Genomic DNA, 24,770 nt, shown 5'->3' with positions numbered 1-24,770 from the left:
ATAAAAAAAAAAAAATAGGGTTCTCTCCCTGCCATCTAGCAAGTGAAAGGAACTGGAATCGCTCATCATATAATTGACCTGTTTTATTGCAGTGTATGTGGGAATGCCCCGGGAGAGCCTATAAATACTCTGGGCTGAGCTGGAAAACTCACCTCCACTGGTTTGCGGTCTTTCCTCTGAGGCAAAATATAAATACAAGCTGTGTGATATTTATCTGTATTTTGCATGACTCACAAAATATCTGATGATTTACCATGATAATAAGACACTTCTCACTAAGCCTTAACAAAACAAAGTGCTGTGAGTTTTTTATGGCTGTCGCCATCTGATGACATCTTCCTAGCCTGGCACAAACAAGTCTTTTTATATATATATATATATATATATATATATATATATATATATATATATATATATATATATATATATATATAATTTATCTTTACATTGACACAATGAAAATAGCTGTACTTCCTACTCAGAACAAAACGTGCAGAGTTTTCATACTTTCCTTCACTTCATGCTGGAGAAAAGATTAGGTTGAAGACAAACAGTCTAAAACTGGCATCTTGCTGACTTGCAGTAATATTAGCACTAAAAGTCCATGAAATGGATCACTATCTGAACTACTCCACAAGCCCTTAATCCAACAACCAATCCACACCTTGCTCTGCTTACTCAAACCTCAACGCTACACACACTTGAAAAGGGTCCATATGGGACTCAACTCAAATCCATGGCACGGCTAGGTGACAACCCCTCTGAAGTGTCCTGACATTTACAGGACATGAATAATACAGTGAGTGACTTTCAGCAAAGCTGTATACCATTTCAAAGGCTATCCAAGTGACTTTTTGCTGGTCTGCATTTCAAAGAGACAGAAGCGGCGGCAGAGGCTGTATTATATGGCCATTAATACAGAGAGATAATTATGTGGACTCAGAGGGGGGGGTAAGGGCTGCAAGCAGAACGCCCATCAATCCATCCGTCTGTCTGTACATCAATCATTTTGTAGATGCCGGACGTGAACATACATATAAAAGCACTTCCAAGCTACTAAAAGAACATATTTCCTTCCATTAGAGAAAAACACTGCAATAACACTGATTTTATGGGCTTGCGTGAATTATAAATATATTCCATGTGAACATAAAAAATTGCAATGATGCAGTAGAATTAGTTCTTTAAAAAAAACTGAACAACATGTTTTGCAGAGCAAGGACTAAATGAGATGCAAAAAACACTGTGAAGTCAGCTGGGGTCAGAAATAATGCGATTAGTAAAAATGTATGCAAGTATATAGAGATACAGAAAACAAAAATACATGACATAACTATCTAATTAGTCTGACAAGTGGAAAACATTCCTCTCAATCTATTTATTACTTATAGTGATCTGAATAATCACACAAAAGGCACCCTACTGTTACAAAACATATTAAGCATCCAAAAAAACTGCAATAAGGAGTAGAATGGGTAGGCTTCTATCATTAAATATAATTTCCCACCCATATCTATGCTTCCCATGAGCAGAGGGTGAAGATAATTGATGCAGTAGTCAGTTTTTGTTGGGTTTTTGGCATCCAAGCATGCTTCATTTACCGCCCAATAACAGATAGTTAAGCTCTTATTGTACTGGTTAATTAAGTACATTTTTCTAGATTAATTGCCATTTGTGTGGCAAGCCAAAAAAATGAGAAGGGGGGTGTAAATACTAAATCACACTGTAACTATTCATCATCATCACTCATGCCGGTGAATATTGTACTAATGAGGCAGAGGAGGAACATGCTGCGATCTGAAGGAGACGATGGCTGATGTGCAACACTACGGGGAAAGGAAATGGGAAATTCTGTGTATTCCAGTGCTGACATTCCAGGTTGCATCCCAAAGTGTACCATTCAATTAGCACTTTAGAAGCATGTGTTCAGGAGGTTGCATTGTGGTTTTCTCATTAGAGCCGTGTGAGGTTCAATGCCTGCTGAGTGAAGCCCTGTGAATAAAAAAAGAAAGTGTGGGAACACAGCCTAGACTTTGAAAAAAAAATCCGGTACTGATATATTGACTGGCAGGCGAAGGGTGAGGAAGTGAGTAAAAGAAAGAAAGAAATCTAGTGACAGCTATCACAAGAAGCGAAGAGTGAATGCACTGGCTAGTGCTTTGTCACACTTAATATTCATTTCAGCTTATCACAGTGCTAAACCGATAGCAGGCCGGAGCAGTCAATGTGTCCATGGGAAAAACACAGACAGTATAAGAGGCAGCTGATTACTAAAATATTAGCCATGAAGCTGAAAGGCACAGTCATTTAAGGTAGGAGACATTTGGTACACTTTAAAACTTGGTCATTTTAATATTTAATAAGTGACAATCTGCAGTGTGAGGTTTATGTAGGTCACAAATGAGATCTCATAATTTTTGCCATTAATATGAGAGTTTGACAGAAAAACACTCTCCAAGACAGACAGAAAAAAATTAAATGAATTAAAATACCATAAAAAGGTATTTTATGCAATTAAATGTCAAAAATTAGGCTCTACGAAATTAATAATAAATAGAACATTGTACTGTAAGTCGCTGACTAAAAACAAAGCCCTTCCGTCTAAACATGAGTAAGTTCACGTAGCATCTACAATGCAAAGTTTTCTTGAAAAGCTACCCAAGATATTTATATTCGCAAAATGTAGTAATGTACAGTTATAAGCTTCACAGACAGCAGGTTTGGGAGTCATTTACAGTTGCTGCAGGCTGCAAGCAGAGTACGGTAACAATATGTGCTTTCCTCCTCCTCTGAGCTCACGTATCTGACTGGTGGCAGAGCTTTACAAACAGTTTGAAACTTATCAGCTCCACTTATCAGTCCGTCACACTGCGCTGGGAAGATAAATCTAGGCAATTAAAATTTAAATTGCTGTGTGCATGGCCGTGACACTCTCACAATTTTTACCTCCTCTCTCTCTCTCTCAGACGGGTTTCTAATGCAGGTATCTATATGTGTACAGCATGGGAGGAAATGAGTCATTGTGGTCAAACAAAAGAGCCCCATCAGCCATACAACCGTCCCTGCCCTATGAATATGCGTTTACGAGTGCTAATAAAAGGTGACCTGACCTCACTTCTGACGTTACATTAACTTGTTTTGTTCAGACAAACTTCTGAAATAATCTGGAATCTTAATGTCTATTAAGCCTAAAACTCTTGACAGAAATATGACAGATTACATTAATAAGCTCTTATAACATCCCAAATCCTCCCAGCAGGAGAGCCATGACTCAACTGCACTTGAGTCAGCATTAAACACATGCTAGCAAAGTGCTTTCACAATCAACAGTGAGTCTTAAACACACCAGGAATTAAATGCAAAAGTAACAGAGGAGAAGCTAACCACCAGACCACTTAATTATTCAACCAACAATTAAAGGATCGTTTTAAACACAGTTGGAATGTTCTGCTTAGAATCTGATATCAATAACTCACCCAAAGACTCTAGGGCTAGAGCCAGTCGCTCTATGATCAATTGTCCATTGATTGACTCTAGAAGTAGTATTTTGAGTTGTTTCAGGCCTAAATTTGTTTGGTTTTTTTTGCAGACTCAACTTACTTTTTACCCTACCCAAGTCATTAAACACGCATTAGACTCACTTCTCATTCAATATTGATGTCTGGGAGAATACTACAGCACACCGGCAGGGTACAAAGAGTGCAAGAGACTCTTGTGAAGGCCAGCCATCTCAGAGAGGTTGAGTGAGTCAAGTTTGCTCTAAAAACTTTTTAAAAATCTATCAACGTTTCTCTAAGCCGTTAAGGTATTTATCTTATTTAGACTAAACGTTATTTTACAGTGGCAAGTGCAACTTGTGGTTTTGCTTCACAGGTGCATTTGAATGCTATATATTTTTATAAACCGATATGCGACATGCACAGTAAAAGGATGTAATTAAAATTTGGCACGGACTGCAGACCGAGGAGTATACGCATAGGTAAAATGGGACTATTCAAACCACATTACAAACTTCACTAACCAAACTTTTTTAGATCAATGGTAAAAATACACAGCGACACTTGCTGCATTTGCATCCATAAAAATAACAGCTTAGTTGAAACAAGTGTGACTTTATTCATGACAACAATGATTCGGGCAAAATAAGCAATATAACACTAGTTTCAAACAAACATACATACTTGCAGAACACTACATTTTAATGTCACCTGGCCCCACATAAACTTGCATGTTGTAACTAAAATGTGTTCAACTGTTTTTTTATGGAATTCAATGTTACAGAACCATGGCTCTTGCATATGTGAGCCACAAGCAACAGTTCATAATGACAGCTTATCTTGTCTAAAGTCAAGAGTGTTTACAGTCATTAATCTCAAGGTTCAAAGCGATTAGTACACCGAGCTAAACCTAGGGGTGTGCGACATATATTGTCTGTGATAATATCGTAATAATTGTTTTAATGATGTGTGATTTGACATTATCGAGTATTTTGCAAATAACATTCAAAACACCTCTACAGAGTGCAAGCATACAATACGTAAAGTCTAGACTAGTGCTCGTTCCCGTTTGCAATGTGTTTTTTCACTGCATGATTCATTCTAATGAAATGCCTTTAAATGCCAAATTTAAGACATGGGGGCAGAAAATGTATATTTTTATACCACTTCATGTAGTATAGTTCATCAATTTCACACCAAAGTGGTATTTTTTTTTAAATGTTATGATATTAATTTTTTACGGCAGTTCAGTATTAAGTTAATTAAGAGACTTAGGTTTTACATGCCATATTTCCTGTTTTTGCGCTATATCGACAAAAATATAGTTCCAAACACAACCGCAGCATTATTTTGTGTCTCTGAGCAACATGACCTTGTTTTGTTCCTGAATGAATCATTGCAAATGATTTGGTTCAAGCGTGATGACTCACGTATTTACAGTGACTTTCTGCCACCTACTGGCAGTTTTAAATTCACAGTCAGAGTGTCTTTTATTATTTAAACAATTTCAAATATCAGTATTCAAAAGACAAATGTACACTTTTAGAAAAAATGGCTTTATAAAAGGTAAAAAGCCCATAAGATGTAAAAATCTGTACAAATCAGAAAAGCTTAATTTCTATCAGTTTAAAGTGACCACCACACAGAATACGAAGACTCGAAAACTGACTCCAGCTGTCCACAGTAGTCCTTAAGGTACCAGCACAATAACAGACTCAGCAAAATATTCTCTAATTATCGCTATCGATAAAATCCCAAAAAATATAAAGATATAATTTTTTGTCAATATCGCACACCCCTACCTGCAACAAGTATGCAGAACTAAAGATTAGCATGGGATGCACAATAACAATGGGCAGAACTAAAAATCTGGTGGGGGAAGTGAGAAGTGATTCTATAGGTTTCTAAATAATAGTTTCTCCATGTGGCAGCCAAGCTTGCCTAAAGACTTTATTCTAAACTGATTTCTGACGTAAATTCCAAATCTTAAACACTATTATGGTTTCAAATCAGTAACAAGCAGCAATGTTCTTTACATCCGTTGCTTTATACCACACCCAGAGGGCCAGTCTGGTTCTTTCCCTCAGAGACCTACATCAATACAAGGAATTGATGGGATTAAAACTGGCAGGGGGAGGGGTTTTCTGTTTTAATCCTAAACTGCCAACAGATTTCCCCCATCCCAAGAGTCCTTTTTGACGGCCTTTGCAACTTTAACTGCACCACACTTACATCATGTTAATAAATGCAGAGTAGGATATGACCAATGACTGCTCTAAGCACTTCACCAGGCCCAACCTGAATAGTAGAACTATTCATCAAACCACTTAAGAATAAGCCTTAATGGAGAGGAAATGGTAGCAGTAATAGATTCTGAATAATGCTAACTGATTAAGTTTCCATCTTAGTGCTGCAACAAACAATGAGCTTTTCCAGCACTGGGTAACTCCATCAAAATCTTTTGCAGCATTGGCTGTTGTTAATCTGCTAACATGTTGTGTGTATGATACCATATCTAGTGTATGCCACATTTCGTCTAAACGCAAACTTTATGTGATTTAAAATTAATATTCGAGATGTCACCTGCTGCTTTAAATCTCATAAGATCTTGTGGGAAACACTCAGCACAATTTGCAACGATACTCAATTAGTAACAACACATAAAAACACAAATGTTTGAGAATTAAAGCACTACCCAGTGAGTCATCCTTATTGCTGAACCCTTCAAAAGACGCTCTGAAAATGCTTAAAGGTCATACACTGACACACAAGTTTTATCCAAAGATACAGGGACAGATTTAAATTCTCTATAAGGATTGCGCCCTCCACTTTAGGGCATAGATTAAAAAGAATAAAAAGAAAAAAGTAACTTCCCCTGTATTAAATAGAATAAACCTTTTAACATCCTGTATTTCATGCAGAATGTAGACACAAGAATTCTTGGCAATCTTCCCAATCAGTGCACTTCCTTCCCTCCCAGTGTATTCAAGTCTTCTATTGGGCTCAGCTGTTAGTTCTTTGCAACAACTGCCCTGAACCAGAGTCATGCTGTCCACTGCTCTCTGCCCTGCCTTCCCCCACCAATTTCCTTCTCTCCATATCTCGGAGTATTTTTAGCCTTAAATTAGACCATTAACAAGACCTGGTGCAAGGCTTTCCGTATCCAGTAATGGCTGAGCCGGCAGTGAAGAGAGGGGAAAGCTCTAACAGCCAGTTCCGCAAAAGCCAGGGATTGTGAGGATCCATAATTTATTGTGCTTAATAGAATATATAAGCTAATATAAGAGTTAGAGATCCCGGCCACATGGCAGTCTGTGACAAATGATTTGTCTCATAATGAGGGAGAAACTGTTGAGAGGAACAGGGGAAAAGCCACCTTTCCTCTCGTTATTTGCCCTTCGTTCTCAATTCCACGGCCTCAGAGCATTTATAAGTCTGTGAAGAACAGTTAGGCTTTCTAAATGTGTTTTAAAGCTCAGTCATTGTGAGTCAGGAATGAGGGCCCGGCTTATTAGGCAAGATTTAAGAAATGTGGAGATTTCTCGTTTTTTTTTTTTTTTTTAGGGAAGGGACTGTATCACAAAAAAAAAAAAACTTACATAAGCTGTTGTCTTGGAAAGGATGCATTGAAATCATGCAACACAAAATGTCCCAGCCTAAACATACCAGTTAAAATCAAACCACTTTAGGCTCTCTGTCTGAGCAAAAGTATTTGCAAATTTCTGAGGAAAGTATTAAGTTAACATACAAACGTAGACAGTTCGATTTAAAGGAGTCAATTTGACGTAATTTCTCATTCTTTGAAAACAAATCATTCAAGCTGGAAGCAGTGCTTTGTGCTGAATCATCACCTACTCATAAATAATGTATTATATATTTTTAGGGTCCTGTGCTCAACAACCCATCCGCCAAACTGACAGTTCCCGATCAATCCCTCACCATAATTACTGTATGATCAGCCTCCTAACATTCCTCCCCTTTAGCAGCAACCAATCAAAACCCTCTATATAGAGGCCATCAGTCATTACTAGACAACCAACCAAAACGGTCGCAGCATGGCAAGTTGAAAGTTATTGTGTAAAGCCTTGTAAGATCTTTTCACATGATTCCTGTCAGCATTCCTCAACGAGCTGAAGACTATATTCAGACATATTAAGCTACAACATTACACTAATTTGCATATCCAAGGCATCACGAACAATATGGGATCCTGTGTGCACCAACATCTATCTATCTATATGAACAGGTTTTGTTGAACTGTGTATAACTTCTGACTGATAAAGACAGAAACAGCGAAACAGAAATAAACACATGCGTAATAAAGAAGGTTATCATGTGTTGTACACAGAAAATACCACTTTTTTCCACCAAGCACACTTCTATGAAGAACACTTCTGTGATAATAACTGCAATGTTTTTAAAAGACACAGATGTGCACTGAAGCTCATGTTAAAGATCCTTAAGGGTTAATAGGCTTACAAGAATGTGACTTCACCTTGCACTTTAATAATATAACTTGTAAATCTCCAAGGACTTATGTACATGTTACATGGTTTTAAATTAGATGAGGATGGTGATGATGAAGAGTAAAAGTCCGCCTACACTAGCTTCACTGGATGTACGGAGGCTGTTTTAATGCTTGTTTTCATGTGTGCCTCCAGCACTAATCTAATAAGGCTCTTTGCTGCTTAACATGGTTTTTAATGACTGGAAAACACAGAAGACAATGAACAAGACAAAGCACTGATGCTTCCTGAGGGATACATAGACTAACAGATGGGTTTAATACTCACCAAATGAAAACCTCAATCCCTTGTGCAAGTGCAAACAGACCTTTGTGCGTGTATGTGTGTGTGGTTGTGCGATCAAAACACGAGCTAATCAGAGTTCCTTTAAGTGCAAGATGAGTAATAATAATTTAGTTTACCTGAATCTAAAAAAATCTGAGCTTGTAAGCATAATTTACTCTTGACTCGTATTTGATCAAACCAAACTTTCTTGTTACTTTTTAATTCTGGGTTCTTTCCAACTATAAGACTTAGTTTAAACCTGAGGGACGTTTGTCTGGCAGGTGTATATGCACATGTCAGTGCTCAATATTAGGGACAGAAGCATGTGCTGCTATGATGATTTTTGGCTCAATGAATTACTCATAAGCTTGTGCCATAAAGTGAAGAGCAAAATCATGTAAACCTGTTTGTTCTTCCCCTGGCTGTCTCTCTTACTCGATCACTCACTCGCTTTAACTTAGAGAAAACTCTGGCCTCGCAGTCAAACCAATATCTTTCTGCAATTAATAAAATAGGAGTTGTCTTAGAAAATTTGTTTCGCTGTGACCATATACTGAAGATTCTCTGATACTTAGACTAAGAGCTAACAAACTGACTGGAAGGAGCTAACTTTGACAAAGTAACCAGAAGGAACATCGGAGAATGTCTTGGGCCAGTTTATCAGCTCACAGGGAAACCAGGAGCAATTCTTACCAGCTTCCTATCAAACGCTTTGTTGCAACGTTCATTTTAATCTCTTCATTACCATTCTCCCCAAGGCTATGAAACAGAATAATGGGAGAAAAAAAAAAAAAAAAAGAGTGTAAAAATATTTTTGTCTTCATCTTCTGTTTGGATCAGTTTTAATGTTTCAGATGCTTTCTTAAAAGAGCCCCGTGGACATGGTTTTAATTAGGAATTTCAAGGTTAAAACTGTACTAAAAGATATATTTTTCCCACCATTGTTTGTCTTTTTTTATTCTAAGGAGATTGTGGATTTCATTCATTTCCATTAAAGTGTAACAAATTAACTTACCTAATTATCTTGGCTAAACTTGCTTTTAAGCAGCACACAGAAACAGACAAAATCCTACAAATACCTTAAGCTTTCATTCAACAAAGTTAACAAGGACAACATAAAAAAAAAAAAACACTTTAAGCTATTGAAGCTACTGGCACAAGCAAAGTTGTTTTCCTTTAAGCAAATACTTAATTTGATGTGCATTGTGATGCCTGGTGAAAATTTTCTCAGCACACTTTTTGAATAAGTATGCTTTCAAATGATCAGCATACAGATCTGTGAAAGAACTGATGTTCCCACTCTTCCAGCTCGTTCAAGACTTTGGCACCAATGTGACGGTCAGAAGTATTTTGTTCGAATTGATTATGCTTTCATCGATCAATTAGTCTAGAAATCTCTGGCTTGTTTAACACACTACTATAAAACAACCCAGAACTTCTGCACATTTTGTCCTAAATCTGTGAAAACCTTGCAGGTTCAGTTTAACCTGGCTATGTCTAATTACTGAAAAGTGCAAGTGAGAAGAGACAGGGGTATCAGCAAAAGTTTGGGGTCAGGCATTTCTAACATCTGGATGTCAGCTTGCATTGAGGCTTTGTGTCTGAGAGGCCACTTCATTACATTATCTTGCTAGGACACTGGGTGTAAACCAGAGCCCTGAAAACCCCACCCCCCTGCAGACAAAGCAGCCTGTATGGTATGAGGCATGTCTGCCTATACACAAAATAAAACACAATACCATAATCAGTCAAAAATGGCGTGCTAACAAAGAACACACTGATTTAATGAACCGACAAGACTAATTCTAGCCTAGGGACTAGATTCATTCTAGCCATTAATAAGGGCATGCACACAGTAGGGAAATGAACTCTTAATAGGAGGCCTCGCTAGAGAGATATGCATCACAGGCCAAATGAATTTCATTAAACCAGGTGAGGAGGGATTTGAATATGGATGCTTTTCCTTTTTTCCTCTGGAGTTAAGCACAGGTGATGCTAAATGACCTGTAAAGGTTCTGTTGATTACAGACTAATTTAAGCAGCAAAAGTTAATCAAAATGCTTCTTTTTAGGCTCCAATGGGATGTTTGGGTTAAATTTAGGGCCTAATTTTGGCCTTTGCATGGAAACAAGGCAGCAGTGTGAAACGGTCAATAGCTCCACCTCATCATGGCATTTGTGCTTGACATTTAAACAAACATATCAAACATCAGTGAGATATGGCAAACATCCCTGTGAAGCAGTGGCACAAAGTGACATTAGTGTTGGAGAATGTTGAATCCTCATTTCCATGTGCGCAATAACATGCATACAAATGCAGGAAAATGTATTTGAATGAAGGGAAATCATCACACTACACCACTGCTGATGACTCCCCAAGCTATGATGGATATGATTTTTATGTACTGTTAGGCAGCCACAATTGCACTGTTCCAAAACACAATGGAGTTGCCTATCAAAGCATCATTTTAAGTCAACACAGGTTACAAGACAACGTAATCACTCTAGCTTATAAGGCTGCATTTAAGCCAAATTCTAAAACAATATTACTTGCGTCCTTTGTACTCATACCCAATTAAAGTAGTGATGAAAAATATTTGTGTACTTTTTTAGCAGATACTTCCACATTCTTTTGCATATTACAGAAACCCATTGTATGAAAGCGACCGATCACGATGCGGCGAATCATCGAGAGAGCTCTGCAGAAGTGATCTGGATGAGCTGAGATATACAGGATAAGGGTGACGTATGTTGGTTTAGCCAAGTGTGTCTGTTTGTAATGCCATGCGGCAGCGGGCCTGGGTGAGGTCTAGCAGAAAGATGAAGCATTGGGAGGAAGATTAATGTGCCCAGGCTCCGCAGTTCATCATCTCGGGAGTCCGTCTGGAAGTACTGGTCGGGCTAAATGCTATTCCAGACTCTAGCAATGCTCCGTCGCCAAGGTCACAGAAGAAAAGAGTAAAGATGATAGTGTGAAATCTGAGCAGAACAGTGAAATGAAACAGAACGGAGGGACAAGGACAATCCTGTACAATCACAAATGTTTACTTTTGCTCAACGGAACTAATGGAACAAGTTTATATGCTAAGGCTCAATGCTAAAAGGACAAACTCAAATGCTATATTTCACTTAAAATAGCCTACTGTATTTCCTAAAAACAATATGCATCGGAGGACACACGAATGGAGCGGTTACAAGCAAATTAGGAGGCGGTGTTTTCATTCAGCATTTCCAAAATTTGCATTCCTGTCAACTGATCAAAATCCCTTTCCGTTTATATGAACAACTCTGTTGTGTGAAGACATAAAAGCACACAAATCAAACACCTGAACCGTAATTCAGTAAAATCTGTCTGCAGTCTAGCTGCAGGACTAAGAAAAGAGACTTATCTTGTTATTTTGACTGTTTATGTGGGTGTCAAACTCTTCCTTTGGACAACAAGAGCTGAATATTATCCATATAAAAATAGAACTTGGTGTAACATAATAGGGGGCTGAGAAACACCACAAAGACAACCTAATCCTATGAAATGAAAACAAATCTTCCTCGGCACAGAGAATCTTTATGGTGAAAAGATTGGTGTGTACTGCCAAGGACGATACATAGTACAGAAGAAACTCACCAGGAATATACTCCACTGGGTGCTATCCAGCACTAATAAAAGGAGGGAAATAAAATGCTTTTGTTCTCACTTGGAGAAATACACTAAGTCTAAATCTCCAGCCTCCCCGATGAGTGCTTTCTGTCCAAAACAAAACCTTTATAATTTTGTCATAAAATGAAGGCACCGAACTACACTGTGCTGCAGTTTCTGAATAATGAATGTCTAACCCAGAGAGTCCGCAGTGAAATCTCCCTAAGAAAAAGGACAAGGCAAAACATGACTGAAGATAGAAACACTAGTTTCCTAGACTAAAAGCAGAACTGCTCATTCTCAGAGAGCTATTTTAAGCTGTTGCACCTGCAGAAATGTGCACTTGGCATTTACAAAAACTTGTATTATAAAATGTCATGAAAACTCAAAGACTTGTTCAAAGATGGAAATTTCTTGCATGAATTTGATAGTGGATGTGTACAGTATATTACAATACTGTTGCTCATTTCTAAAGTGTTGTGCTCAGTACATCGATTTTCTGTATGCACAGTAATCTAATATTTCATATTCCATAATGCAATGCACTCAATAACATGTACAAGTACAATGAGCTTAATTTTTTTCACATAAATTCTGTATCTTTGTTCATCAGATTTGACATTTTTAAGCAAAATTATGTTAAGATGTAATGATTTCTTTAAAAAAATAACAGTTTATAGTTGATATGTGAACTATAATGCAGCAAGTACTATGTAAGTATTTAGGCTTGCTGAGATAAACAATGTTGACAGTGACACCGGTGTTAGGCCGCAAAACCGGTTAAGTCACTTACCCACCGTCCCACACTGTTGTTTAGATTTTTAATAATAATAATAATAATAATAATAATAATAATTATTATTATTATTATTATTATTAAAAAATAATAATTATTTAGTGAGGTGAGGTGAGGTGAAAGAACAGACAATTAAAACTGAACGTGGCTACTTGATGCAGCACACAAAACGAACGATAAAAATAACATTTATCAGTCGAGCTGCTGGACAAGGAGGCAAAACAATGATGGAAGAAATTAAAAAAAGACAAAACAATGATGGAAGAAATTAAATAGAAAAACACCTGTTAAAATATTTGTATACCTATTTAAACTGTGTAAGTTATTTGTTATTTCATGTAAGGCATATAGCATGGTGTTTTATGCTCTATATTGTATTTTGTTGTTTCTTGAACTGAATTCAAGCAATTGATGTTGAACTGCCATAAAAAGTGAAAGTAAAATGTGCATTGTTCTTTTTTTAAACTAGGCTATTTAAAGGCAAAGGAAAGTTAGGGAAAGATGGAAAACTCATTCGTCCCCCCACGACGGTCATACCGGTATTACCAGTGTTGTCATGTCGATTAACTGTCACAACCCTATTAGTATTCAATTTCAAACACAACCAGATAGGAATATATTGTTTTGCTTGTTTTCACAATGCAGAAAATGCATAGAAAAAACGCAGAATCCAGCCATAAAAACAGATTTTACAGTTTACCGCGAAATGTCACATAATTAATCAAAAGTATGTACACCTCAGTCAGATCATGATATAGTTTTTTGAGTATTTTCAGCGTGGGGAATTTGGAAAAAAAAAATTATTTCATATGACCCTACAAATGCAAACATTGCAAATACAAGATTAAACAGGATTAAGACGGGACACTTAAGATAAGACAGATTTTGTAATGAGGAGTTTGTGAACCAATGCATTTACCTTAAAAGATCAAAAACACACTTAAAAAAAAAAAAAAAAAAAAAAAAAAGAAAAAAAAACACACTAAAGCACTGAAGTACCCCTGACATTTTACTTGTGTCTGGGAATCATACATATGTAACAGAGTGAGAAAGAGACAGTGGCAAAAAGATCTAAGCTTGAGCTAAAAGATTAAATCCTCCTGGCTACAAAAAGTTATTATGACAGATTCCACCAAAAAGAGAAGCTAGAGAAAGGAGCCTCCAGACACAATGGTGTCCAGTTTTTCAGAGCATTCTTCATCTTGGAGCTCCTCAGGGGTGGGGATGGGTGTGTTCTGAACTCTCTGTTCTTCTTCCAGATGTTTCTTGTTGTCTAGATGAGAGGAGGGAGGAGAGGTTATACAACTCTAGCTCCTCTCCATGGGTGTAGAGAAAAGCCGGAAGACCAGAGGCCTGAGAAGTCCAGGCTTACTGATTTGTGCTGATCTGTGTTTTGTTTATGTTTTTTTTACTAAACCACTGAGATCCCCGGAAAAAAAAACCTCCTTAAAACCGATCAAGGAGGAAAGTTTGGTTTCATTCTGAATACTCTGAGACAGTTTCACCTCAGATCACATTAGATCTTCACCAGTTCTTTTGCTTTTTTTGTTGTTTTTCCATCCAAGTTGCTTCCTGCAGGATTCTCAATTGTTTCAGCTCTAATCGCTTCACAGCCGGTCGGTTTCATTACCAGCCTGCTTTATTGCTGCCACATTTCTCAACTTTTCTCCTCCTTAATGGAAACAATCTCTCCATAATCATACCCGCTGTTACAATGTCTTCTTCCAATACCCAGGAAATTGCTTTTGCAGGTGCGATCCGTCAAGATTGGACACATGGTCCGCTTTAACAACAAAAGCATGCTTGGGAAAACTTCTTTCAATCATTATTAATTCATCACAAAATGGTATAAAATGATAGACATCAGTATTGAACAACTGTGACTAAACATGCTCTGTTCAGTAAGACGTTCCCTTCGTTTGTCTACAGGGAATCCAATTTGCGAGTGAAATGAACGCTGTGCCCATCAAACCGGACGCTGTGCATGATTACATGATCAGATAACCCATCATGCACTGTGGAGAGAGGTGATTATCTCGTGCAGGGCTACGTGGCCTTTTCCGTGAGAGAAAATGAATATAAGCACTAGTATCTGTGATGACTGTTTTGAATAGAGCCTGCATGAGTGAGGTAACTGTAAGCACAAAGTATAGTGATCACATGCAATCACCTGCAGCTGACAAGTACAGTGTAGTTTATTATAGACACTCTGAAGATGTTTTTATTATGTACAATCTGTAATTTAAGCCTGTTTAGGACTCTTTTTCATAAAAATATTCTCCTATATCCTTATTGATATGCATAACCTCTGTCTCTCTCTGACAAAAATGTTTGCATCTTACAGTCTTTTTCCTTTGCCAGCAGCTGGCCAGCAAGAGGAACATTTGCCTACTGACACACAACAGACTGAGAGCAGAGATGAAACTCGTACTGTATTTCCATATTTATAACAAAACAGATGATGATGACACGCAACAAAGTTCCTGATCCAGAAAGGTTTCCGTCATGCTTTGTTTGGAAAAGAAAACACCTACAGTTATAATCACACGTGACATAACCAAAAACAACAGCTGCCCGATTAATCAAAAAATAAATAAATATTAAGAATCTGTAAGACCCAAAACGGCGTCATTTTATTTAGGGCTGTACTATAAATCGCATGCGATTGTCATGCATGTCTCATCAGTAAAGCCGGTTCTGTGATTAGTAGTAAATGTCCATCACCTGTTTTCTAATGGAGCACCGTTTACTACACAGGGCTGTATTTCACTGATAAGCTACGCAACATCACGTTCATAATTGAATGTAAATCATCTTCAATTATAAAAGTGATATTGCGTAGCTTGTCAGTGCAACTGGTGACTGTTGCATTCCCAAAAGCTCACAGCACCGTGTAACAATAAACAGGTTCATTGCATCCATTCACTGTAAACAGGGCTGTTCTGACGCACACAAAACACCAGATCACGAGCTGATTTCAGTTTTAGTTTGTTTGGCCGATACTGTGCCAAAGCATAATAGCCAATATCACAAGATTGATAATATCATTGCATCCTAACGTTATTGTACAAGATCCAGCGTTGTCTGGAACTCAACAGAATAATTAACCATTACCAGTATATCATTTTAATTTGACAGAAATTGCACACATTGAAAATAATTATCAAAGTGAATGTTATTTAATTTTAATAAAGTTAGCCATGCCCCACTCAATCATATTCTTGTTAACAAAAAAATGCTTTAACACCCACAGCTTGAGCTGCAATGTTTCATTACTCACTAATTACTTACTGGCAAATCATAAGAAAAGTAGCATTTCCTACCACAATCTGTTTGCTAAAAGATCCCATTTAAAATTTCCTTTCCTTTTCCATTTGTGCCTATTGAATTTATTAAAACAGAGCTAGAAATGTATAGAATACAGTTAGCGGATGTAAACTCAAATTTTCTAGTTCTCTATTTTGAGCTCAGTTTAACAACAGATAGCCACTAATCCAGAATCTGCTCACAGGGAAGCAACAAGGGGAAGGGTGGAAACGATACACAACTTCCTGTTTGCATGATTAATGAGCTTGCCAGCTGGAGATAAGATCAATACACCGCAGCCTTTTACAGGACTCTCTAATGTTGCAATTTCTACCTCTGTACGGCTCCTCCCGTTCCAAAGCCATTTATGTGATATGATCAATTCTGGTCAGTAATGGGATATTGGTTAGCTTTGTGTTGGTGGGGAAAATCAGTGCATCCTAAACAAGGACTGCAAAGGAACAGGGTCTCTAGAGACAATCGTAGTTCTGACGCTGTTGGTAGAGATAGTAGAAAAAGAAGCTTATCATCATACCCACTGAGCGGAGCTGGCAGGAGGAAGTGTTTGGAGGAAGTGTTGTTGGAGAAGCAGGAGAATTTTTGCTTCTCCTCTCCACTCCATACTGATGGTTATCATCTCCACCCCAGTCAGAAGCTAAAAATCAATCCTCAGCAAATACCACAGGAGTTTAAAAAAAAAAAAAAAAAAAAAAAGCACAAGAGAGAAATGTGAGAGTGTGAAAAAGACAGTCTTTTGAGCATTGACAACTACAGTTTCTATGCCTTAACCTGAGGCAGGAATCAAGAATGCTTAGGAGCTTGAGAAGATGAGACAATGCGAGAAGACAGGCTAAACGTTTTCAAGAAGTATATACAGACGACTATGGTGTATGAAGATGCTGCCTGTCAAAAAACACAACAACCATATGTTGGTCTTGCCGCCCTTCTAAGCCTCTGGGCCCTGTGCACTCATGCCCGGCTCAATGCGCTCTGAAAGTCAGGACTGACTGCCCAGCTCCTCAGTGTTAATATTCCACAACAAACTGCTCACAGATGGGGTCTCATTTACGAACATAAGCTCCCTGTATGCGTTTCTCTTTACTTCATATCTCGTTTTGTAACAGAATGCCACTTATGATGGAGTTGCGATCTAAAATCCCTGCAGGCATGCCATCTCCTCCTGGAAGTATTGAGACCGAAGGCCAGCGAATGATCTGGCCATTAAAATGAGAACATATTTGCTGCAAGAGTTTAAAACATAATGCAACTGTTTAGGGCCCTAATTTTATAGCTATTAACAATAACTCTTTAGACAACCCATTGCATATGCATAACATTGTTATGGAATTTTATTACTGCAATATCACAACTGACCAAAACACAAAATAAATAAATCTTATGCAGACATCCTGTTGATTGGATGCCATGCCACGATCTCCTCCCACTGTGCTCTTGGATATGAATTCCTTTGAAAGGTTTCATATATCTCGCCCTTTTCAACATGATCTGCTTTCTAAACAACAGCAATTTGGCTTAGCAGAGCTACCGCGAATCACAATAATATCACCTCATGAGCTCAATTTATCAAGCTGAAACATATAGTGAAGCCTGGACTCCTAAACATGTCTGGTCATGGTGTGAGGTCTTGCTTCATCTTGTGAACTGCTTTCTCTGTTGCTTAATAAAGGGTCTCCCTAAAGAACGAACAGGAACCAGCAGTGAGTAAACCGTTCCACACATTCCAACAGACCCAACGGATCACAAAAGCACACAGACTTGAAAGATCAAGCCCTGGCGATCACAGATCAACACTGTATTTGTCTAACCTCCCGTCTTGGATTTGAGTACATTGCAATTTAATTGAGTAGTATCATATTTCTGTCCCTTTTACAATTCTATTCACTTTCTGTGATGCAGCTGGTCACAACTGCACAGAGCAGGAAGTGTTCCTAACAAGCTCTATTGATTAAATTACCTGCGCCCAGCTGCCAGGGGTCAAAGTTCAGAGAAAGGCCACGCTTATAGATTAAATTAACCTAGTGAGAGAAAGGCTGACCTCACATTACATTCACCTCTCAGCCTCAAAAAGGCTGGTACTGATACTGAATTTAGGAGCTTCCCTTGTGAAATGCTAGGCTCTGATCAGTGTAATACAGTTTTGTGAATTGAGCATCAATTAAGTGCCTCCAAATTAATTCTGACAAGCTAATGGTCTTTTCAGCATTCATTTAAGTGCTAACAGCAATGCCTCCAAACACTCACCCTACCATTATGCTACAAATCCATTCACTTTCATCTCGAATTTGACCATCAAAGCCCATATTCTCTATTTTGAATGCATGATTATTGTGATGATTGTTTCTGCTAGTGTATTTAATCTTTATACTGCTCCTTCAGCTTGTTTAAATAACCACTCAAATCCACAGAAAAGTACCAGGATCCAGCACAAAGAGATCTTCAACACATGCCAGAGACCAGGAAGTGTGGTCAATGTCTGAAAACAAAAGTAACTGGCTGAAAAGAGCAAACAAAAGTATGAGAGAGAGAGAGAGAGAGAGAGAGAGAGAGAGAGAGAGAGAGAGAGAGAGAGAGAGAGAGAGAGAGAGAGAGAGAGAGAGAGAGAGAGAAAGAGAGAGAGAGAGAGAGAGAGAGAGAGAGAGAGAGAGAGAGAGAGAGAGAGAAAGAGAGAGAAAGAGAGAGAGAGAAAGAAAGAGAGAGAGAGTGGGGGTGGTTCTGTGTAATAAATCAGAAAGAAATCTCAAAGATGAAACCCATTATCCTTGCTACAGAAATACAAGAGTTATGAGAATAAACGTATCTAAAAACAGAGCCAAAATGAATAGGCTGTTAAAGGCAAATGGGGAGTACAATAAAATGCATAAAAATGCTACAGTGAGCAATGACTCCCTTTCTCTCTGTCCTGCGTACGTGCTATAAAACAGGCTGCATTTTCTTGAGAGGAAACAACAGACATTGCGAATTCCCTAAAGCCCTAAAGAGAGAGGGGCCAGACCTTACTGTTAAGACTGAGGTCCCAAGACAGTCCCCGGGCCAAGCCGGAGGTGATGGAAACTAAACACACAGGTATTGCAGGCAAGTACACACACACTACTAGCGGCTGAATCATCTCTAAGGTATTAGTTGCTACCAACCACCTGAGGTAAATAAAAGCGGGGGGAAATATAAGAACAATGCAGACTTCAAAAATTCAAAGTCCACCAAGCTATGTCTGTCAGACAGAGCCAGAGGAAATGAACTGCCCCTCTTTTTAAGACCTCAAATCCACCTTAACGCATTGTGTTGATGGCTATACTTTATCATAACACACAATCATTTAACATAATAGTACTATTAACAAATAATACAGCCTAAATTGTAAAAATCCACATAATACCTATGTAATGTTCTTATTTAAATACTTTTATTTAATATCTTTTCTAAATGAATAATTCACCCACAACTAAAAAAATGGGTCATTATTTACAAGTCTTCATGTAATTCAAAAAAAGGATCAATTCCTGAAGAATCTTTAAACAGAGCTCTTTCTATACAGCAGCTGTTTGAAGGCCAAAACGGTGTGTCCTAATTTAATGTGACATGCTATTTTGCATGTTAAAGTTTAAAGTTAAAGTTTGACTGCATGTTTGGAACAACATGAACAGCAACCAAAAAAAATATGATAGCATTTTCATTTTTATGCGAGATAATTTATTGAAACAACCTTTCAGTCAGACACCAGAATCCATCTTCTCAAAATACACAAGCACTGATTTCCAGAGTACTTGTTTCACTGAAAAGGGAGCAAATCCCTTGTACTCCACAGACAAATAAAACATTCATGGACATGTGATGTAAGCAATTATTATCTGAGAGAGAAGAAAAGCATCTCTCTGTGTGGCTGATACCAACAGGACTGGCACGTGGGCTTTGACTTACTTGTTATTACAACATTCTTTGCATGTACAAAGCCTAAGTGTTTGCTCACTAAAATTATTTTTGGAAACACTTGTCTGTTAACTAACACCTGAGGCTGTCCTTCCAGACTTTACCGGTGTTTAAACTACAGCCAATCAGCAGGCTATAAGAATACAAGAATGCGATTATTAAAAAGGCCTGCTGAACTAAAACGAGGAGCATGTGAAGCATACAGAACAGAAGCTTCAGTATCGATGAACATCTACCACAAACAGCCCACATAATCACTTCATCCTGATTTAATGGAGGTAGTAAATTAACAACCACTGTGTATCAAAGCACACAGTGACCTTTGCTGCGTATAAATCACAGCTTCCATTGTGCTGCCAGATCTCCCTTTCAACCAATTTGTCACAACGTAATACCACACAAAACCCTTCCATGCTGAGGAAGCTACTGTTGTGGAAGGATCAAAGGTCCCAATGACTGCCCGAGAAATAACAGCTAAAACAAAAGTCTGTAAGTGCTGGGTGAAACAGTTATACAGTCATATGGCAACATCTACATGTAATCACGCCACGGTCAGTAAAAGAAGGCCATAAAATTCTTTATGTGCTTAGCATATATCTGGTCCAAGTTTCCTGCGAAAAGAAAGGTTTGTATCTGCAAAGGGCTGTGTGCGTCAACTTTTTTTAAATCAACATTAAGATTTTAGGTCAAGATTTATATTATTCTGTAAGGGATGAGTTCACTATGTAAATGACCATTTTAAACATTCATAGGGCTGCACGAATAACCAAAATAAAACCAAAATCGTGATATGGCTTTTAAACAACACGTTTTTTCCATTCCACTGTGTAACTTTTTTTTTTTTATGTAAATACATGCTTAGATGGATGTATTTGTCCATTGCATACATTTTGTGTCTTTTCAGTCAGAGTCTCGCACATGATATTTAAAAATATCTCGAAAGCTTGCGTATTTATCCTATTTCACTGAATGCATCTTGCTCTTTTCAAATCAAAAATTTGTTCTGTTTGAAGGACCCCTTAATAATTATGAAATCACAAAGGCTACGACTGAATTAAATAAATATATGTGCTGCATGTTTTAGAGTGAAGTGCAGCACTGTGTTAATTTACACGCAATTAGCTCCTGATCTGTTTTTGTCAGCGTCTCACAGCAAATTCTACTTCCTGCAAACTCATCTCTACATCCACTGACTTTGAATCAAATATCACCACGCACATTCCCGAACTTTTGACGATAAGTGTCCATAAATTAAGTATCAAAATTATAAATAGAATTGCAATTTAAATATTTCATATATTTAAAATGATTATAATTATTATTATTTATTAGTACTGTATTATACAGTCATACATTCAACCAATCTCTCCAAACTGCAATTCTACAGACAAAAGTTAAAGTGCAAAAAATCTAACTCTTTAAAACATTTTAAAAATTCACAAAATGAGGTTTCAAATAGTTTCAAATCAAGTATAACTTGTCATACTGCATGCCGTCTAAACATTCAAAAGTATTTGTCAATCACCCATAAATCTGAAAAGCACTGCAAGAATTTAAACCGAAGGTTCATGATGCTAAAGATTTGGAAGCAAAAACTAATGCATAAAATAAGGATAAATGTTTATCTTAGTATTTATTTGTTTTTAAGAGTAGCTACCAATGCAAATTTCAATCCTCAAAACACAGTTATGTAGACTACGTGACATAAGGGTTTAATTTCTGGAAGAAAAAAAATCGTAATTCAACACTGACAAGACATGCAGAGGGGGTAGGAGACACCGTGAGAAGTGTGTTTAAAACCTCTCAGAACAGTCAACACTTACAAATGGCTACATCATCCTTCTCAGCCACGTCATATTTACGGGTAGGAACTGCCTTTGCCACAAATTCCTTCACAAAGAGCACTGGCTGAAAGCCACATTCCTGAAACCCGCAAAGAACTTGCTGCTTTTCCTGGTTTGTTTACAGAGATAAGAGCCTTGGCCCATTCTTTACATTCACCTTTAAGCCCTGCACAACCTTACATACTTACTCTTAGATGATCAGACTTATACACACTCTATGCAGCATGCAGAGTAATACGGATTTACGTATACTTGCATGCTTTTATCAAATGAAAACTGAAAAAGGCACCTGTGCGCTTTGCATTCAACTGCTTGCTGTTTGTGAGACCCTTCGGTGATACTTAATAAGCTTTCAGGAGAAAGATTTCAACATCTCAAACAACCAGAACGACTCTACAAAACATCAAAAGGTTTAGATCAGATAACATTCTCGATTAATCGATTATGACACTTCTGTTTGTAATTGCTCAGACATTAATGCTCCACAACGGCCCCTGTTGACACGGATCGGAGTGGCAACCTATTAAAACAACACAGCACTTTCTCCGGCTGTCAATGCCATCATCTATCATCCCCGCATATATGTGACAAGACTTAAAACGCAACCATTAAAAAGCACAGTCGTGAACGTTAACCTACCTGTGACATCTGAGGCCGGAAGTTGATCTGCTTTAGGTCCACGGATCCAGGAGACAGATTGTGCAGCATCTGGCACAGAAGCACCCCATCTCTGAGCGCCTGGGCCAGGTCAAACACCACCGCTGAGGGCCAAACGACCCGGTGGTTGGGGGGCAAAACCTTACAGTCTATCAACCAGCGACCGCACTGTCTCCACTCCTCCATATTGACACAAAAGATGCAGAACGCTGGCAAAAATGAAACTATATGTCTGACAGCACGTACAAGGATAATGCCGATGTGAAAATATCCCAGTTCCCCTTTGGTCCAAAGGGCACTGAAGTGTCTAAGGTCCCTGCGGTCAACTACGTGAGAACGATCTTCACGAAGATGTACGCTTAACAACTTTTTCAAGAATTAAGCCCAGCCGAGTGCTATCCGCTATATAGCGCTTCTGGACTTTGTATAACGAAACAATCCAATTCCTAAGCTTAAAATAAAGGAGAACTCGAAGAAATGTCGTGCAGCGCGGTGTTAAAATATTATTTAGATGAGTTTCCCCTCAGAGAATCAAATGAGTTTCCTCTTCTTCATCGTGGACTGACATATTTGGCTCCGTAAACGCGTCCTGTCACAGTAAAAAAATGTGTCTCTCAGGACTACAATAGATTTGTTCCTTAACAATAAACGTTGGAAAAGACCGCAGAGCAGCCGTCGCACGCAATTTCGGGCGGTTTGTCAAAGTTTCACCGTTAAAATAAAGAATAAATCCATGTTTTGTAGTCTTCGGCAGAAAGCTCCTCACAAGCGCTCGCGCGCCAGGCGGGATGTGTACCAGAGTTAACGTTAAATAACGTCCAACTCCAAACAGAATCCGGTCCAAACTTGTTTTAAAAACTTCTTGAGGGAAATATCACAGCGTTCAGTGAAACGCACAAACTCTGGCGTATTTAACGCGAAAACTGTCGTTCGCCCTGCTCCTTTCGCTTCCACGGAAAGAGAAACGCCGAGAGGTCTTGGTGCTGGACAGTCGTGCCTCGAGTCGCGACGGTTTCTCGGTTGTTTCTCAGTTCACCTCTGCGTAACGTTAGATGGTTCAAGTGTTTTGATTTCTCCGCTCGCGTGAGCCGTGAGTGCGAGCAAGCGTGAGCGCGCGCGGAGCAGGAGAAAGGGCGCGCGGCGGAGAGATTGCATCTGGGTTCCGGTCGCGCTCGTCCACGTGTGAGAAGGAGGAGAGGGTCGGTCTCGCTAAAATAACTACCCGAAAGCCTTTTTATTATTGATAATTAGTCGATTCTGGAGACGTCACAGTAAATATGAACGCGTGAGGAAAATCTAAAATGTTTTCCAGTGTTTTTACGTGACTGCTAAAAATGACCGAACGTTTAAAAATACGTTAATTCGTGATTGAATCACCTTTTAGATTAAACAATTCGAAGTACTACATAATAATTAAACGATATTGACATATGTAACAATTTACATGATATTTGTGTTATTGCTCTGAAATCGGGGCTGTTTTGATATGGATAGGTTCGGTAAGATTTCCTGGGAGTCATGTAATGCAGCCTTGGTCAGCTTGATATGTGTGCAATGTCATTTATAAAGCACATATGCAGTCCAAATACATTATTCCTAAGACATAGTAACAATCTTACTCCATTTTAGCAAGGGCCCTCAGTAAAAGCGTTTGCATACATGAGACATGCATGTTCTGCTTGTCTTGGCGGAAAATTTGCTACAGTTTGACTATTTTGCCCTGGGACCAATATGAAAACTGGTTAAAGCACATTTAGGATGAAAGATGGCTTTCTGTGACAGATGTGAGCAGCTGTCACAAGACTCAAAGCATTGATCCATCTTGGTCTCTCTGCAGAATTGTGTTGGTGGGGACCACCTTCTAAACACTACAGCAAGGTCACATGTTCCTCCCTTCAGAAAGTGTGATTATAAACCCTTAGGATGTACAATATACGCTTGTAACTGAATAAATGACTGGGCCGGTATCACTTATAACCTACAAACCAGAATCAGCATTTATTAAGAATTGTTTCCTTACAGGAACTGAAATGTATGTGATATGCATCCGGGGTTATATAACACCCAGAGACAGAAGACTCTAACACTAGTTATTTTTGGAAGATTGTTATAATCTGTAACATTTAAAAAAAACTAGCAATCCTGTTAGGCATAATCAGCTCTGGCAGGAATGGGACACTAACACCATCTAGTGGTTAAAGGTGGTATTGTATTTCGCCATACTCACAAAACGACTCTTCCAGCATAGGAAGAATTGACTAGTTTTACCAAATATCAAAATAAATGCATGTAGTTTATTACC

General features: G+C 38.3%; 1 protein-coding gene across 9 annotated transcripts in view; it reads right to left on the bottom strand.

Moving 5' to 3' along the window:
- vav2 (vav 2 guanine nucleotide exchange factor) overlaps nt 1-23,650 on the bottom strand; it is a 127,354-nt gene extending 103,704 nt beyond the window's left edge. For 4 of the 9 annotated variants that reach the window (XM_043221682.1, XM_043221683.1, XM_043221685.1 and 1 more), the window contains exon 1: nt 22,451-23,650. In XM_043221682.1, the coding sequence (XP_043077617.1) occupies nt 22,451-22,654 (204 nt within the window). In that variant the 5' untranslated portion in view covers nt 22,655-23,650. The remainder of the gene's footprint in view (nt 1-22,450) is intronic. The other 5 variants (XM_043221688.1, XM_043221686.1, XM_043221687.1 and 2 more) reach the window with 2 other exon arrangements.
- Nucleotides 23,651-24,770: the final 1,120 nt, after the last annotated feature.

This window comes from Puntigrus tetrazona, chromosome 21 (assembly GCF_018831695.1).
Source record: "Puntigrus tetrazona isolate hp1 chromosome 21, ASM1883169v1, whole genome shotgun sequence".
NCBI lineage: Eukaryota > Metazoa > Chordata > Actinopteri > Cypriniformes > Cyprinidae > Puntigrus > Puntigrus tetrazona.
The sequence above is the reverse complement of the archived record's forward strand: the minus strand, read 5'-3'. Positions and strand labels throughout refer to the sequence as shown.